Here is an 18,693-nt window from a genome sequence, read left to right as displayed (position 1 = left end):
CCAAAACCTTTGGCCTCTACAGGCACCTGCAGTCTCATGCACAAAACCACACAGAGACATACTAATAGATACATAATTAAAAATAAAAGAAATCTGCCCAAAGTGGTGGCACATTCCTTTAATCCCACCACTCAGGAGGCAGAGGCAGAATGATCTACTATGAGTTCCAGGTCAGCCTGGTCTACAGAGCAAGTTCCAGGCCATCTCAGGCTTTATAGGGAGATTCTGTCTCAAAAGGAGGTGGGGGGTAGGACATGCAGAAATGGTTGAGGGGGCTAAAGAGCACTTACTACACAATCATGAAGACTGAGTTCAGATCCTAGCACCCATATAAGAAGCCAGGTACTCAGAAAATGTCTATAAGGTCCATGGGGCTTGCTAGTCCCCAAGCCAGGCAAGAAAACGGAAGATCAAGATTCAGGGAGAAATCTTGCCTCAAGAAAATAGCCAGAGAGGGATGGAGGATACCTAATGCCTTCTTCTGGCGTCAGTGTGCCTCTATGTGCATGCAGACTCTGTGTGGTGTATACACTCACACATACACATACAGACATACATACATATGTGCATCTTTACAGAAAAAAGGAGTAAATGGAAGGACAGGAATACAGTTAATAGATATGATGAGTAAATTAACTTGTATGCTAGAAGGTAATGTAAGTGTTAATATGAGAAAAGGAGATATGGGGATAAAGGTGATATGGGGGCAAAGATAAACAGGCAGCCATGAATGGGGGCGCTGTTCGCAATACTGAGTAAGATGGGGGAATGTCACCACAAGGTGCTAGCTGACTGAAGACGTGACATCACGCACACCCAATGCCCACAGAAAGGAGCCAGTGGCACAAATGTAAGTTTGTATCTGTCTCACAAAGAGTCTGGCTGGAAGAGAAGAGTGGGAGAGAAGCTGGGGTTCAAACCAGGTAGGGCTCTACAGCATCAGTGTTCTGGGGGCTCCCAGGAACGGGTGGGCAACTGACATAGAGACAAAAGTTGCCACCGGCTGGGGGTGGGAACAGGCTGGAATGGTGGTGGGTGGGAACTGTAGAAAAACACCTGGACCTTCCAAATACGCTCTGAGTGTGGGATACTAAGGTCTTTATCCCTCAAAGTTTCAGTGTTGCCAAAGCTCTTCGGAAAGGGAGAAATGAAACATCAGGCCTGAGCAGTTTTAGCGATTACATGCTTATTCCTCCCTGTTTAGAATAATAATTTCCAAGGTGATTAATTAATGAATGAATGAAAAATTTGGTCTCCGTTCAATTTCTGGCAGAATCATTGCGAAAAAACACCGGGTCATTTTCATAACTGAGACCAGAGGGATTTCCACAAAATCTGAAATAAAAATAAGCTCACAGTCAGAAAGCACAAAACACATAAGGAAATCATTCACCATGAGCAAAGGTCAGCAGACAAAATGAGGAGGAGAATCCGTGCTCCCAAGAACCTGAGATCATCCATCAAACTAACCAGGACCATAGGAGAAGCCACACTGAAGGCATTTACAGGAAAAACGCTGAGCAAAAGGCATCAATATTGAAGTGAACACACAGTCTGATTTCATTTATATAAAGTTCAAAAACGGGCAAAACTCAAGAACCTGGCATGGCAATGCATGCCTATAATCCCAGCACTGGAGAGGCTAAGGCAAGAGGATCTAGAGTTTGAAGAGAGCCTTCGCTAGCTACCAAGTGAGACCCTTCCTCCAAAATAAGAGCACAGGCTAGATGCTATAGTATGAGAAGTCAAAGTTCTGGCTACACACGAGCACTGGTGGTCGGGAGGGAACTAAGGGCCTCTGGGAAATATCTTATTTCCTGATTTCGGCACAGATACTCAGGTGTGTCCACTTTGTGAAAACTAAGCCAGCTGAACACACATGATCTGGCTAGCCAACACATGGGAGGGTAAAGAAGGAACAGGCCCATGTCATCGCCGACGAGGAATGGGAGGCACTTGGGGGTGAATCTCAGGGAAGGAAACTACCTTGCAGGGAAGGCCAGAGGAGGTCTCCAAATGGGGCTGCCACAGTCTTTTGAGGGAACCCCAGTGGGAGCAGACAAAAAACACATTTCAATGCAGCGCTATTGCTGGCAGGGCAGAGGGGGAAGCAAACTGCAAACACTGGGGAGCGGTATGGGCTAAGACAACTGTGCACACTATGGTGTCCGAGGTAAACAGGGTCTTAGCAGTCCAATGACACACTTCATGAGACAGGAAATTGAGGCCCAGCAGTAGAAGATCTCCAGCAAGTCTCCTATGCTTTCCAGTACTGATGTGGGATTCCCCTCTGTATGCTAGGAATATGCTTTATTGCCACTGGTTAATAAAGAAGCTGCTTTCAGCCAATGGCTTCACAAAATATAGCCAGGTTGGAAAAGATAAATAGAGAGAATAGGCGAAGTTGAAGAGAAGCTATATAGCCACCATGCGGGAGCTTGTTGGAACCTTGCCGGTAGGCCACAACCTCATAGTGATACACAGATCAATAGAGATAGGTTAATTTAAGATACAAGAACTACCTAGAAATATATTTAAGCTATTGACCAAGCAGTGCTTTAATTAATACAGTATCTGTGTGATTATTTCAGATCTGGGCAGCTGGGAAACAAACAAGCAGCCTCCGTCTACACAGTATGAACATTTTCTCCTGCCAGATTGAACACAGGACCAGGATGCACAGTCAGAGAAAGCAAGACTCCAGAGCCATGAGGTTAGGTTTCTAAATCCCACAAGCCTTATGACCTGGCACACAGTTCCTAGCCTCGGCTTCTTCATCTGGGTAATGGCTGTATGGACGTAAAGCCGTCCAGCTGTTCTCTACCAACTGTACAGCCACTGTCTGTCTACCATGGCTGGCCAGACACTCAGAGTCCAGGGCCCAGCAGTCCTGATTTCAGATTCCCCTGGCAGAAGTTTATTTCTACATGTTTCAAAAGACATGGATCAGTATGGTCATGGCTGTGCATTTCTTTAAGAGACCATACCCAGAGAAACAAACATACACTGCTCTATACAGAATGGGGAAATGTGCCGTGATACTCTTACATCACAAAACCCTGGGAAGTCAGTGAAGCTCACAGATCACTGCCACACATGGAGAGCCACCTCAGCAGCCGTATCAAATTAAAAATCCTATCTACACAAAGTCACAAACTAAAACCTAATCTTGGTGGGCTTCAGGGGGCAGGGTGCCCTGAAGGGGTTGTAGACCAGCTTCCAGTGTGCCGTTACGGTCCTGGCGGGGGCACTGGTTATGCAAGTGAGTGTGGCGTGACAGGTCACTGAGCTGAGCACTGAAAGGTCATGTGCTATGCGGCCACAAAGAAGTTTACTTATTAATTACAGAGCCAGCCTCTTAGGGCTGGTACAGCACTTAACCGAGGTGATTATTTACAAGGTGCTTAGAACAGGTCATAGCGACCATGCCCTAAGTCTGCAGTCAACACCCGCCTCTATACCCCGCCTCTAGATCCCTCCTCTGAGCTCAGCATGCAGTGGTCTCTAACTGGGTCTCCAGCTACCAGGTAATTAACACAGAGAGCTGAAGGTCCTAGTGCTGGCTAGGATCTAGATCCAAGCACCCAAAGCCAGAACAGGGCTCCTTTATCAAAAAATCCCCGTGTCTATCTTGAGACCTCGTACATTATTAAATGGAACGCTGTGTTCCCTGACCTTGGTTCAGAACAAGAATGTTCTGTGGGTCATGAAGAACAAAGCTTTGCTTTTCGGGCAGATAACTTTCATTTATCTCAACTCTCGATTCAGATAGTAAGGGAACCAAGGTACGAAACACAAGAAAATTGCTCAGCCTTGCTCTGTCCTCGCATATCTAGGTACCATGACAGCCAATCTGCCCGAAACTGTGGTTTCAGAAGGGCTCACTTCTGTGGCTTGAAAAGAGATGCAGTTTCCTTCCTCGTGGCTGCTTGAGAGGCCGCACTCTTTCTCACCATGAATTCTTCTCAAAGACTGAGCCACAAAGTGAGACAGGGTTGTGTCTGGGAAGAAAGAGCTGGCTATCAATCTGCCCACCTCTGAGGTCTGGCTTCTGGGAGAAAACGTTGGCCACAGGGCTGTGGGCAGGGGGCCTGTGTCCAACAGCCCTGCCTGGAGGCTGCCCAGGTACTTTCATGCTTCCCATGCCAAACTCTGTATCTGTAAACACAATGTGTTTCTTTTTTCATGCTGGGTTTGGAGCTTTACTGTTCAGCATGTTCTGCACCGGCCTGAATGCGAGAAAAGAGCTGAGACTGTGGCTTCTGAAGACTCCTCGCCTCTCAGCCTCAGGCACACTTGGTCTTGCCCCAACCACCTGGGGCCAACCAGGGCTGAGCAGTGACAAGCTTTTGTCCAAAAACATCCTCTGCAGCTGGGAGCACCTGCTTGGTGCTGACATCCTGGGAAGACCACACTTTTCAGGGAACTGTGGTTTCTCAAATTCTTGGCATGATAAAAAAAAAAAAAAAAAAAAAAAACTCTACATAAGAACAAGTTCAGGAGGGAAACATTAGTTGGACACACATTCAATCTTTCCCTGACTGGGTACCCGAAGCTGAACTCCACTGCCCCTCAAAACCCTCAGTGTTTCCCCTGTGCCCTAGACATGGTGCACAGCACCTCATTCTGAGGGGGCCCATCCATTTGGATCAGTGTTTCCCTCTCCGTGTACACAGTCTCAATAGTGCAAGGAGCAGCTTATTTTATATCTCCTGGCATGCCCAGACCCAAGAGACTCAACTCAACAGTAAATGTTCCTGAAACACCAACCTATGATACTTGTCTAAAGGGGGAGGGACAGTCAAGGAAAACAGTTTACTGGTGTGGGAAGTCCTTTTGTCTATGTGTTGCTTTTATTGGTTAATGAATAAAGAAACTGGTTTGGCCTGATGGGGTAGAACAGAGTTAGGCAGGGAGAACTAAACTGAATGCTGGGCAGAAGAAGGCGGAGTCAGAGAGAAGCAATGGAGCCACTAGAGACAGATGCTGGGAACTTAACCGGGTAAGTCACACAGATTAGTATAAATGGTTTAAATTAATATGTAAGAGTTAGCCAGCTCTTCCTGTAAGCGGCCAGAGGTGACCCGTGAAAATGGTTCGCTACTCTCTTGACCCAGAAAACCCTACAAAATCATGCAAATCTAGAGGATCAAATCTTCGGGTTCACTTTAAGAACACCCGTGAAACGGCCCAGGCCATCAAGGGTATGCATATCCGAAAAGCCACCAAGTATCTGAAAGATGTCACTTTGAAGAAGCAGTGTGTGCCATTCCGACGGTACAATGGTGGAGTCGGTAGGTGCGCCCAGGCCAAACAGTGGGGCTGGACACAGGGTCGGTGGCCAAAAAAGAGTGTGGAATTTTTGCTGCACATGCTTAAAAATGCAGAGAGCAATGCTGAACTGAAGGGTTTAGATGTAGACTCTCTGGTCATTGAGCACATGCAGGTGAACAAGGCACCTAAGATGCGCCGACGAACTTACAGAGCTCACGGCCGGATTAACCCATGCATGAGCTCCCCCTGCCACATCGAGATGATCCTCACTGAAAAGGAACAGATTGTTCCAAAGCCAGAAGAAGAGGTTGCACAGAAGAAAAAGATATCCCAGAAGAAACTGAAGAAACAAAAACTTCTGGCACGGGAATAAATTCAACATGAAATAAATGCAGATAAAAGTAAAAAAAAAAAAAAAAGAGTTAGCCAATAAGACGCTAGAGTTAATGGGCCAAGCAGTAATTTAATTAATATAGTTTTTTGTGTGATTATTTCTGTTCTGGGCTGCCAGGTCAAACAAGCGGCCCTCCTACTACAGTCTATGATGAAAACTGGCAAGTAGCTTTTTTTTTTTCAACTCTTGTAGCTCTGGTACTATAAGATCATTTCTGGACCTAGAAGGAGAGCATGCTGTAATAATTAGCAATGCCTGCAATGGCTCTAGATAGGAGTGTAGTGGGGTGTAGTTCATCTGCTAGGTACCATCATCTCCCATCAGATAGATAGGAATGGGGGTGTAGTTCATCTGCTAGGTACCGTCATCTCCCATCACCCAAGATTTTGTTTTCTGGAATTTCAGTCACAAAGGATTCAATGGAAGATTCTAGAAATAAGCAACTGTTACACTCGGACTGGGTACTAGGATGGGATACCACGCTGTCCTGCTCCATACTGCTGAGAACGTGAACCAGGCCTCTATGTGGTGCATCCAGGCTGTATAATCCACTTGTTGATCCCTTGGCCATATCTGTTATCAGCCCTGTCAGTACCACAGTGTCCATGTTCAAGCACTTGGTTTACTTAACCATGGCCCCAAAGGACAGGAGAAGTGATGCTCACAATCCAGGTACGTCCAAATGTCATGAAGCACTTCCTTTAAAAGGACAAAAGTTTTTTGAATATAGAAGAGAAAAAAAATTGCATGCTGAGGATAAGACCCACAGTACAATATTTTGACGATGAGAGAGCATGCTTAACTTTCAACATACCATATTGTTATAGATGCATAGTTTACACATTGAACTTCAGAATAAACATGGTAGGTATAGGGGGAAAAAACATTGGACTGAAGAGATGGCTCAGTAATTAAAGGCACTGACTACTCTCCCAAAAGACTCAGGTTCAAATCCCAGCTCCCACACGGCAGCTAACAAGAGTCTGTAATTCCAAGATCTGACACTCTCACACAGACTTACCTGCTGACAAAATATCAATCCACATAAATAAAAATAAATAAATTTTTTTAAAAAAGAAAAAAGCATTATACATGGGTTCAGTATTATGCACACACACACACGCACGCACACACACACACACACACACACACACACACACACAATTACAGACATCCAAAATGGGTGCCTTGGAACACATTCCCTGTGGATAAGACGGTGCAGCCACACTCACCACAGCCACTCCAAATGGGAAGAGACGGAATCAGAAGCCTCACGGCGGCAATCTGGCAGGCGGGAAGTGTTCATCACTTTGGGACTTCAATATGGAATAAATATGGGATGCCTCACAATACACAGGGCCTTAGGAAATTATGAGATCTATCTCTTTTCCTTATTTAGAACTCAGTTATCCAGAGCCAGCCCCTTTCGAGATGCCTGTGGTCCTGCAGATTGTCTAACTTAAGTGTGGAGCCTCTGGAATGTGTGAAAATTGGACACGACAACTAATAATCCCTCTTATCTGTGACAGAAAAAAGTCTCAAGGAAAAAAATCTAGAAACTTCAGCAGCATCCAGGAGGGGCAGAAAAGGACACCCTCCTCCCCCAACTAAAATGTGGCCATCTACAGAGAGCTGCGATCTCACACAGGCTGATTCTGCATTCTCCATAGATTGGCAGAGCATCCTTCCAGCCAGGTTCTGCCTATGCTGGGATGTACTGGGCATTACTGTCTCCCTCAGAAGTTTCTCACCCAACAAATCTACTTTGACCTCTGAAAAGTCAAGCCATTGTGAAACCTAGACGTCTCCTCCATTGAGGAGTCTTCTGCCTCCTGGGTCTCCATTACAAGCCTCTGTGCACTGCCACGTGATTGCAGTTACCTACCTACCTAGCGACTTCCGGGGAGGATTTTACACAGGTCATGGCAAAGGACCCTTTTCGACTCCTTGGTGGTACTCTCATATGGCATTTTCTTTTATGTCTGAAGTGCCAGCAGATGCTTCCGAATAAACATCCATCAGAAAGGAGGCTTGGGATAGTAGTTTTTATAAAGAGAAAAAGGCTCCAACAAGAGACATTATGCATCTCTCAATTCAGGGCCACAGGCCCTTCTCTCCATCCAAATACAGAACCGACACAAGTAATGTGTGCAGGTTTGAACCTACACCCAGGAGCTGAAAATGGAAAAGGACTGATATTTCCTTGTGAGTGTGTGTGTGCGCGCGCGCGCACACGTATGTGTGTATGTGTGTGAGTGTGTGCACGCACGTGCTGCATGTGTGGAGTGCAGGCCCACATATCCCACAGCACACAGATGGAGATCAGAGGACAAGTCTTTCGATCCTCACGTTCTGATTTGCTTGAGGTAGGGTCTCTCTACTTTGCTCACCACTTTACACACCAGACTTCCCTGACTCTTCATCTCCTTATGGGTGCACTGGCATTAGCAGAGACCTGCTCTTCGGCAACTATCTTCATGTGGGTTCCGGGGCTCTGACCTCAAGTTAGCAGCCTCATACGGCAAGGGCTTTACCCAATGAAGTGCCGCCCAAGCCAGGACCGATATTTCTACAAACGAAAACTGACCTTAGGGATGCAGAGTGGTAGAGCATTTGCCTAATGTGCTCAGAGCCAGAGATTTGACCCCCAGAACTTCCTCCCCGCCAAAATAAAAAAAAAAACGAAATAAAAAGAATTGGCTAGTGAATGGGTCTCTGACTCGACATCAGGGAAAATTTACACAAAGCTCTTTTGGTTTATTGCAGATTGAGGACTCAGACCTATGGCTTGTACACGCTAATCAAAATCTCCTTCTAAATTACACTCCTAGCCTGAGCATCAACTGAAAATATGTATATCATATGTGTAGACATGTTTGCATGGTGCGTACACATGTACATGGAAGTACAAGTGCAAATATTCCGGTGTCTTTCTCAATCATTCGTCTTTCAAGACAGGGCCTCTCACTGAGCCTGGAGCTTACCAAGTCTAATAAATCGGCTGCCCAGCGAACTCTAGGGATCCTCCTGGCTCCACCTCCCCGGTCCTGGGAACACAGGTGCTCCCATGGCCAGCTTTTCACATGGGTCATAGGGATCTGAACCCAGGTGATCAATTTGTGTAGTAAGCATCTTATCATAGACTTACCCTTTCCCAAGCCCCCAAGTTGTGTGTGTGTGTGTGTGTGGTGTGACTGTCTGTCTGTCTGTGTATTTATATGTCACATGTGTTGGGTGACCATGGAGGCCAGAAGAGGGCATCACATCCCCTGGAGCTAGAGATAGAGAGAGCCGTGAGCCACTTGGTGTGGGTGCTGGAAATGAAACACCAGTCCTCTGGGGAAACAGCAAATGCTCTTAACCACTGAGTCATTTCTCCAGCCCCATAAACTTTTTAAAAGCAAATTAAGGGAGCTGGAGAGATGGCTCTGTGGTTAAAAGCACATACTTCTCTTGTAGAGAACACAAGTCTAACTCCCAGCACGCACACTCCCAAGCAGCTCACAACCACCTGTAACTCCAGTTCCAAGGAGAGCCAATACCTCTGGTCTCTACAGGAGTGCACGCGTGCGCACACACCCCACACCACACACACATCCCCCCACACACACACCACACCATACACACACACATCACATCACACACACACACACATCACGTCACACACACACACCATACCACACACATATCACACCAAACACACACAACAACACCACACAGACACACATCACATCACATACACACCATACCACCACACCACACACCACCACCACCACACCATGTGCACACACACATACATACACACATACACACACTTAAAAACAAAATTCAAAAAGAACAGAAGCAAATTAAAATCCACTTCTGATCCAGGTATGGCTGGCTCATGCCTATAATCCCAGCACTCAGAAGGGACAATGGCTACACAGATGTTTCAGACTGCCCAGGCTACCTAGGGTGACCTTGTCTCAAAAACCAAAAGTAAATAAATAAAATGAAAACCTAGTTGTGAGTTTACACGTTTGGAGTAAGAATAAGAACTTGAGAATACTAAAGTTACTCCAACCCAGCAGTCCAATCTCATGACAGCAGACAGCTTTGAGGCGACTGTCCCTGTCCAGCAGAGTAGCCTGGGCAGCTCACTTATTCCAAACTTCATTCAAAGCAACAGTCCCTGGGAGTCAGTTATAATAGGACACGGCTTTTATGTGATCAGCCTCAGAAACAAATGCCTCTGATACCCCCTGCTCTCTCCGATGTGCCCTGCAGACGAGTCTCCACTTGGTCCCTGTGTATACCAACTGCCCTTTGGTGGCAGCAACATCTGTTTTTGAAAGGCTTCTGTTCCTTGTGGCAATCTGATTAATTGAACAAAGCGCACAGAGAGTACCTCGTACAATGCCTGCTTCTCGGTGGGGGTTTGTGGTCTGTCGTCAGTACTCAACCTGACAACCACCTGTGAAGGGGTCTATACTGTGGTTCCCGGGCCACCCAAACCACTGCTTGCCTTCTGAGGCTTCTAGAAGACAGGCAAAACGCTATGTGTTACTCTCTAAAGTATAAGGCTTAAGTCCTGAACATTTCAAAAGCCCCCCAAGACCTCTTGTCTCCCCATAATGAAAGACACTACAGAAACCCAAGGCATGGTAGTCGCTTCTGAAAGGAAGGGGAAAAAAATACTGGCTCACAAAATATCCATCCTTGTGCATCCACAGATAAGGCTCTTTTATAATCCAGTTCCCCAGAGAGCCATTTATTTTGGTGCAGCCAGTGTGCATAGCAGACACTGTATAAGCCATCAAGATAACACGAATAACCACCCAGTGGACTTTTGAAGTGTAAACATAAAAGTCTATTAAGAATACAATGTTGGTTTAATCCCAAGACAAAAAATTTACTTAATGAAAAGCACAACTCATCTCAAGAAGGAATTATCGATACCAGCTGTGGGCAGCAAACGAGGGGACCCCTTCCAGGGAACATCTGAATCGCAACCCACTGCCTTTCCAATATTTACTCTGGACATAAAGTCTCAAATACTTTTCCGAGGATCTCATTTTTCTCCAGGAGGAGGAGGAGGTCAGAGAGGAGTCTGGGAAGGGCTAAAAGGAGAGCTTGGCAGAGCCTGAAAATGCAGGCCTGCTGGCCCCAGAGGGTTGGCGCTGACTTCTTACCTCCCTTCCCTGCACAGAGCTGGGAGCAGCCTCCTCTCTCACAGGCGCTAATGAGGACCCCAGCTGAGCCCTCACTCCAGCTGCCTAGGGCCTAGAGACGTGGACAGTGACAGCCTTGTGCGGCTGACTGTCCTAAGGGCATCTAACTGACAACTGAACCACTGCATTCTTCAGCAAACTCCACTCTGCAGCAGCACCTTCAGCCACTTTCTAAGTTTGTTTGGTTTTGTTTTTTGTTTTCACTATATTACAGAGAAGCAACAAGATGACCAGACCTGGGGTACAAAGAGAAGGGCTTTCTAAAGAGGATTTTTTTTTTTGACTACCAGTTCCACTTCACCTGGACCTTTGAGAACCAGGACAAGCCTAAGACCAGGACTTGGCCACCTGTGGGCATGGTAACACTCAAGTGGTGGCATCCCAGCTATCTGGGAGGCTGGAGCAGGGAAATCCAAACTTCAGGGCCATGGTGGTGCAGAGATGGCTCAGTGGTTAAGAGCACTTGTTCTTGCAGAGGTCATGGGTTTGATTCCCAGCACCCAGATGGTCCAAAAGCATCTGTAAACATGCAGGCAAGACACTCCTAGACACAAAAATAAATACAACATTTAAAAAAATTGTTTGTTTGGTTGGTTGGTTTGGTTTTAAGTTTAAGGTCAACTTGAGAAATTTAACAAGTCTGTCTAAATAAGAAAGAAAGAAAGAAAGAAAGAAAGAAAGGAAGGAAGGAAGGAAGGAAGGAAGGAAGGAAGGAAGAGAGGTAGAAAAAGGGAGGGAGGGAGGGAGAGAGGGAGAGGGAGGGAGGGAGGGAGGGAGGGAGGAAAGAAGGGAGGGAGGGAGGCCAGACATAGTGGTGGAAGCCTTCCTCAGAGCTTAAAAGGCAGAAGCAGGGGCTGGAGAGATGGCTCAGCGGTTAAGAGCATTGCCTGCTCTTCCAAAGGTCCTGAGTTCAATTCCCAGCAACCACATGGTGGCTCACAACCATCTGTAATGGGCTCTGGTGCCCTCTTCTGGCCTGCAGGCATACACACAGATAGAATATTGTATACATAATAAATTAATAAATAAATGTCTTTTAAAAAGGCAGACAGATCTCTGAGTTAGAGACAAGCCTTGTCTATGAAGTCAGTTTCAGGGCAGCAAAAGCTACAAAGAGGGTCCCTGTCAAAAACAAAAACACAACACCAATAAATTAGGGCCACCCAAGACATGGCTAAGAGAGTAGAAGAGACTGCCACCTATCCTGATAATCTTGAAGGAAAGGAAAACAAAACAAAACAGGAAACACATAGTGGAAAGAAAATCAACTCAGCAAGCTGTTCCCTGACCTCCACACAAACAAACAAGCTGAGAGGCACAGCTTGGTAATGAGGCGCTTACCAAGCATGCACCAAGACATGGGTTCAATCAATTCAAACAAACAAATGCCTAGGGGAAACAAAAGACCCTCTTCAATTATAATTTTCCCTGCTTGCACCATGCCTACCAGTGATGAGAAAGAAATCATCTGCAATTTCATGTTTCAGTATGCATTAATATAGTATAATAACAGTATGGTAGACTACAAGCCAGCATACCTAAGGATACTACCTCTCCTTCTAGCAAGAAGTAACAGGTTGCTCCACCTTTCACCCTGTGTGTAAACAGCACCCATGCATCCATCCTTTCAGTCATCCTGCCAGCCCTTCCATGCGGAAGCAGCACAACACGCGTGCAATAAAACGAAGTGTAATCAGGGGGCCGGAGGCCCAGCTTTGCCACCTACCCGCTCTGGGCTTTGAGTAGTAAACCATGTCTCCAGGTCATGGTTTCCTCATCTCTAAAATAAGGACAATAATAGTGCCCATTATTCTCAGAGTCGCAACGATTAAATAAGTAAATTAATGCGAGTGCTTGGCAAAGAATAAGCCCTCAAGAGTTAATCATCATAATGACAGTAATTATAATAATTACTATGAGTATTAAAAACATACACTCATTCACAGATAGGTGCCAGGCTCTGGACGAGCCAGCAAATATTTTTGGCCTTCTGATATAGCATGGATCTTTAGCGGGGCATTGGATTTTTTTCATGGCAACTCCTCCGATGTAACCTCCCTTGCTTGACGAACGATGAGGGTACCCCCAAGCACCAGGGCTACTTGCAGCATTTGGACTGCACCCCTCCTCAAAGCCATGCTTAAACAATTATGAGCATTATGTTGCAGGTACCCATGACCATAGGAGGCCAGCCCAGCACTGTGCTCATCTTGCAGAGACGCCTTTTGTGTGGGTTTTAGGTTACAGCTGGGCAATGCAAAGCCATAGAGTGAGTCGCAAAACGAGTTTTCATAATCTCAACCTGTCACAAGCCAAGCAGAGACTCAAACACTGACATCCCCACAGTAAGATTAAACATCATGCTTCAGCAGGCACTAAATACTAACACAGCTCCCACGTCAGGGGGACACTGATTAAAACTGATGTCAATAACTTATGAAACACAATATGGTCTTCAGATGCTCTTTTGAATGAAACAAAAAGAGGAGGAAGGGGGAAAAGGAGGGCCCAGCAATCCAGGTGGTTTAAAACTGTTCACGCATTTTTCCCTCCAATGTAGACCCCTCCCACACACAATGCAAGGGTGCTTCTTTACACACTCGATGTAAATGCACATGTGTATTAAAGCCATGTGAACGCCACTGATACATATGGTCGGAAGAAAGTATTCGGCTATTCCGCTGAGAGCTGTCCAAGATGTAAGGGCATACGTAGGATTCTCTTTCATATTGCTTCAAGAGCTCTTTCTGTCCAGAAGAAATCCAAAATTGTATTTAAAACACTGGCCTCACAACAGTTCCCATTTACTCTGCAGAGAAACTTGCCTTGAAGCCATACTGAAATGAAAGCTCGGCCTAAGAAAACGCATGAGCTGTAGTCAGTGCTTAGGAATCTCTCAGTGCCTGGGCCTGGACGGAGGATATCCAGTAGTCTACATTCTTAGGGAGTTTGTTGAGGGGGGTAGTGGAGGCTAATCTAGAGAATTGTACCACTTAGGCCCATTATAAATCATATCTTATTACTTCTTAAAGAAGAACCAGAATAGCATGGTGATGGTGCTTGATTTTTTTTGTCAAGACTGATTTTTTTTAATTAAAAAAAATGTAATCCTTTGCCTTAGTTGTAAACAGTCTAGCAGTCTGGGCAGCTTCACTTCGTGTGTCAACAGTGTGACATTCACAGAATGGGGCTATGTTGGGGGGCATCTCAGTTGCCGAAGGTATAAGTTAGTATCTAAAGGATTTATTAATGCTTTTCCTAGCACAGTGCCTTCAGGATCTCAGAGCACCTGTCAAATACTAACTCACTCACATCTCCAGCACAGGGCCTTTCCATAAAAAGCTGGGCCTCTAGCTGTAAATCACCCCTAAATTGTCCTTGTTGGCTTTCCTTCTAACGGAGTGACGGAAAAATCGCTAAGACTTCAATTAAGATTTTATGGGAACTTCAATCTGATGTTCCCCGTCCCAGCTACAAGGTATCAGAACATCTATTCGGAAAGGAAGCTGTAAATAACTCCGACAGAACTGAGTTAGCTTGACTTTTATGAAATGACTGAATAATTGGCACGATTCAAAGATACTTTAACTACGAAGAATTAAAATAACTTCAGTAAAATCCTGAAAAAATATTGTTAGCCGATCATTTGTCATGTAGATTATGTACTTACTAGGCCTAATTAAACTTTTTGAACAAAAACCACTTGCTAATTACATTAGTTAATATGTTGATTGCTCAACTTGGCGCAAAAAAAAGGAGGGGGGGTCAATCCAATTTGTGCGTAGTTAGTGCTTTGTTAGAAAGACAAAAATCCTAAACTGGAGAGATTATTTCATGTCTGAGACTATCATAACAAATAACAGGTTGTGTCTTCGCAGCCTAAGTGACAGAGATAGATGGGAATGAGGTGTGACCAACACCAAGGACAGGAGGAAGCTTCAAGCCAGCAATATTTTTGCCACAAATCCGTATTATTTACCTCAATGTATGCACTCAGGTTTGTCCAATTAAACCCCGCTGGGGACCATACAGCCATCGTTCATATGCACATACAAACTAAAAGTGATAGCGAAACCCTGGGAATCCCTTTAAATGCCAATAAAGGGGTTTTCCACACAAAAGGACGAAAAGAAAAGAGAAGAGGCAAAGAGGAGAAGAGATGGGGAAAACTAACATTTCCCAGGGACCAGAACAGATCAAAGGCATTTTATTCCCCAAGACCACTAAGTCTGGGGCGACTGCTTTACAGACGCCTGAAAAGTCCCACACTGGAAGCTAGTTCTTCTGTCTCTTGAAGGTTAGGGGATGTTCAATTAGGTCCGCAAAAGCTGGAACACGCTGCCTTTTTAAATGGGAGGCCCTGCAAAGCAACAGGAGGCGCGGGCGTCTGCAGACCAGGGTTCCTGCCTGGGCCTCTGTGCACCGACCCTCCGAGACATGTTTTCCATTCGCCTGCTCAAAAGTCTGCATCCACAGTCATGAGGCACCAACTATTCGACAACAACATGACACAATTAATCAGAACCAGACTTCAAAACGTGTGTTTGTGGGGACCAGCTAGCTCTGCAATGTGCCTCCAACGGCGAAGCGATTGAAGAGCCTTGCACTAGCTATCTGAGGTTGGGAGGGGGGGGGGATAAATCTGTATGTTCACAAAAGATGCTCACCAAATGGCACATTACGGACTAGATGATTTTCATAAATGATTTAGACATTTACATCTAAAACTGAAAAAGTCCTCTCCCCCACCCCCTTCTCTCTGGAAAAACTGATGCCTGGGAGTTTCTGCAGCAACAAAGTTGTTCAATTCAGAAGTTGAGCACACCCTTTCTTAGCTTCCTTTCTGACCCAGGCTTATTCACCAGCACCGGGTTTGTCAGATTTCTCTTTCAGGAATTGAAACTCCATTAAAAATCGAGACGAAGGGTCCTTAGTTAATTCAAAACTGTTCAATTTCACCAAACCCCGGAGCTAACAAAAAAAAAAAAAAAATCTGGTAGACTTCTTTTTTTGGATCAGGATTGAATTAGTTTAAAATAGTTACTGAGGTCTCCTTTGTAATCTGTAGATAGTAATTAATTGAAATCACATCACTCTCCTTTTGCTAACACGAACGCGCTATTCAAAAGAGGAGGAGGAGAAAGAAAGAAAGAAAAGAAAAAGATCAAACCATAAAAGATAAATGCAGAGTGCAAAAGTGACATTTGCTGGGTACCCAACTGGTCCCAAGCTGCAAAGAGTTCTTTGCCATCTCCCAAGGGATTCGTGATTGTAGCTCTGGAACGTCCCTGGTCCCCAACCGCGCGCCCAGCTGCAGCCTTAGAAAAGGGGGGTGGGGCGGAGGTGAACCTCAGGCTCTGAGCAAACTGAGAGGAAGGTAGTGAACGTGTTTCCGTTTGGATCTGGGATTAGGAAGACCTGTTGGCAAATTTTCTCCAAACCACTCCCTCCACCCCCGACCTCCGGTGGCAGTTCACTAGCGGCTTCTTGGTTTCAAAATAGGTACGAGGATGCATACCCGGGCATTTCAGACCGGGTGCTGCCAGAGCAGTCATATCGCTCTGCCTGACCACAGTTCTCCCAGGTCCCACACGCCTCGGAACGCGCGTCCCACAATTGTAACGTTCCCGCAACCCACAATCCCGAGATGCTCGAACGCTTGGCGTCCGCGCTCCGAAAAACCCACCGCTGCGAGGTCCAGGAGCCCCTGCCCGCGTCTCCACCCACCGCCCGCGGCGCCCCACTCACCCACGCACTCGTTGGCCTCGCGGGCCGTGGCGCGCTGCCAAGGCCGGTCGTAGTGGAAGGGTTTGCAACGGTCGCATTCGGGGCCGGCTGTGTTGTGCCTGCAGTCACACACCAGACTGTCGTCTCGGTCGCGCACGCAACGCGCCGCGTGGCCATTGCACTTGCAGCGGCCGCCAACCTGCAGGTCAGACACTGCATAGAAATAGGAGTCGCGCGCCAGCTCCGAGTCATCTTCGTTCTCGTCGCCAAACGTGTGCAGGCGGCTGAAGGCCACGCGGATGTCGGTGGCCGTGACCCAGTCCTGCAGCACCGGTGAGTTGTCGAAGTCGTGCGCCGAGGGCCGCCCGTCCAGCGTGCTGAAGGCGATCAGGCCGCCGGAGAGCGGGCGCATGTCGGTGTGTGAGTCGGTGCACACGGCCTCCTGCTCGTTCTGCTTGGTGATGGGCGCGCGGTGCGGCCGGTTGTACATCTTTCGGCACTGCGTGGAGTAGAACTGGAAGGGCACCCACGTGCGCCCATAGTCCATAGACTTGTAGATGGCCATGGACTCCGGCCGCGGAGAGCAGAACTGCAGGCTCACATAGGTCACCTCAAACTTCTTGCCGAGAGACAGCGTGAGTGTCACGTTGTGCGGAAACTGCAGGTAGTTCTCGGACTGCCAGCACGTCAGGTTGTGCGGGTTGTTGAGGTCGGTGAGGAAGGCAGGCGGGTGCGCTTTCTTGGGGTCGGACGAGTTGCAGAGGTGGCACGAGCGCAGCCGCTCCTCGCCCCGCTCGCTCACCACGCAGTAGCGAGCCGGGGGCCGGCCGCAGGTGCTGGACACGCGCACGTCCTTACCGAAGGCCGCGTTGACAAAGTCCGGGATGCAGCGGCGCGGGTGGCCATTCTCATCCGAGCAGGGATCGGGCTGTGCCGCCTGGCCGGCAAACATGCTGAGCCCGGGCCCGCCGCGCACCGCGCCCACCAGGCACGCCACTGCAGCCAGCGCCGCCAGCGCCTCCCACACAGCGCGCATCATGCCGTGGCCAGCTTGCCCCGGCCCCGCTGCGCCGAGGAGTCGGTCCGCCCGCCGCACCAGGCGCCTGCGGAGAGAGGGGAGCAGCGCTCAACCAACAGGCAACCAGCCTGCCCTGCGCCCTACAGCCCTCGGCAGAGTGGCGGGCGACTGCCCGGCTCCCCAGGGCACCGACCCCGGAGCTGCCCGCTTCCTTCACTCCTCCGAAGTCCCGGGACCCGGCGATCGCGGGGTGCCTCTATCCCTACACAGCCCGCTCCCCTTCTTCCCTTCTTCCGCGGCCTCCCCACAGCCTCCCCACCAACCGAGGGGCATGCCCGCGCCCGTCTGCCCATCCGCAGCCATGCCGCTTTGCTCCCTAAATCTCTCGGGCGCAGCAGGGCTCCAGGTCCCCCAATGCCGTAGGGCTAGCGTCCCTTTCATCCCACCACCTCGGGTCCTTCTCAAAAGCCCCCTCCCCGGGTCGCGTCCCCAGCAGGGACTCCGCGTAGGGGACTTTACCTCTAAGTGATGGCAAAAGAGAAAGAAAAGTTTGCTTGGCCCCGGCCGGGGAGCCCGTGCGCCGGACGGCAGAGAGCCTCTTGCTGGCGGGCTAGCAGGCGCGTCCTGTCTCAGCGCGGGCTTGCCAGCTCCATGCCCAGCGCGGCCGCCGCTGCCCCAGCCCCGGCCCCGGGCCGCCACCGCCGCCGCGCCTCTTTCTCCCGAGTGACTACGCGGCCGCCCGGCTCCCGCCGCGGTCGGAGTGCTGCCCTGCCCGCGCCCGGGGCGCACACACACACTCAGGCTCGCTGGCGCGCACTCACACACGCACGCACGCCCCCGAAGGCTCCGCCGCTGCCGCCGCCGCCGCTGCCGCCGCCGCCACTCGCGTTGGGAGTGGGGGGCGGAGGGGAGCGCGGGGGCGGGGCCGCCGGGCGGGGCGCCGGCCAATAACGTCGGCAAGCTGCCGCCCGCTCGCGAGCAAAGTTTTAACCCCGGGAAAGAAGAAAGTTAAGCCAACCGGCCGGGATGCTCCAGAGGGCGAGAGCGAGCGGGTGGGAACCAGGGAGCCC

At 48.4% G+C, this 18,693-nt stretch overlaps 2 protein-coding genes across 2 annotated transcripts in view; one reads left to right on the top strand and one right to left on the bottom strand.

Moving 5' to 3' along the window:
- The window catches only part of Ntn1 (netrin 1), a 185,076-nt gene extending 166,619 nt beyond the window's left edge, over positions 1-18,457 (bottom strand). The window contains exons 1-2 of the mRNA XM_038326553.2: positions 18,143-18,457; positions 16,627-17,708 (exon numbers count right to left, since the gene is read on the bottom strand). Of these exons, the coding sequence (XP_038182481.1) occupies positions 16,627-17,644 (1,018 nt within the window). The 5' untranslated portion in view covers positions 17,645-17,708; positions 18,143-18,457. The remainder of the gene's footprint in view (positions 1-16,626; positions 17,709-18,142) is intronic.
- On the top strand, positions 5,064-5,659 carry LOC119812141 (60S ribosomal protein L17-like). Its single transcript, XM_038326555.1, has one exon. It carries the CDS (start codon positions 5,093-5,095, stop codon positions 5,645-5,647), a length of 555 nt encoding a protein of 184 aa, XP_038182483.1. The 5' UTR covers positions 5,064-5,092; the 3' UTR covers positions 5,648-5,659.
- Positions 18,458-18,693: the final 236 nt, after the last annotated feature.

The sequence above is a fragment of the Arvicola amphibius genome, chromosome 4, assembly GCF_903992535.2.
Source record: "Arvicola amphibius chromosome 4, mArvAmp1.2, whole genome shotgun sequence".
NCBI classification, from domain to species: domain Eukaryota; kingdom Metazoa; phylum Chordata; class Mammalia; order Rodentia; family Cricetidae; genus Arvicola; species Arvicola amphibius.
The sequence above is the reverse complement of the archived record's forward strand: the minus strand, read 5'-3'. Positions and strand labels throughout refer to the sequence as shown.

Coding starts and splice junctions, on each gene's coding strand:
- LOC119812141 (XM_038326555.1), top strand. CDS start 5,093: ATGGTTCGCTACTCTCTTGACCCAGAAAACCCTACAAAATCATGCAAA.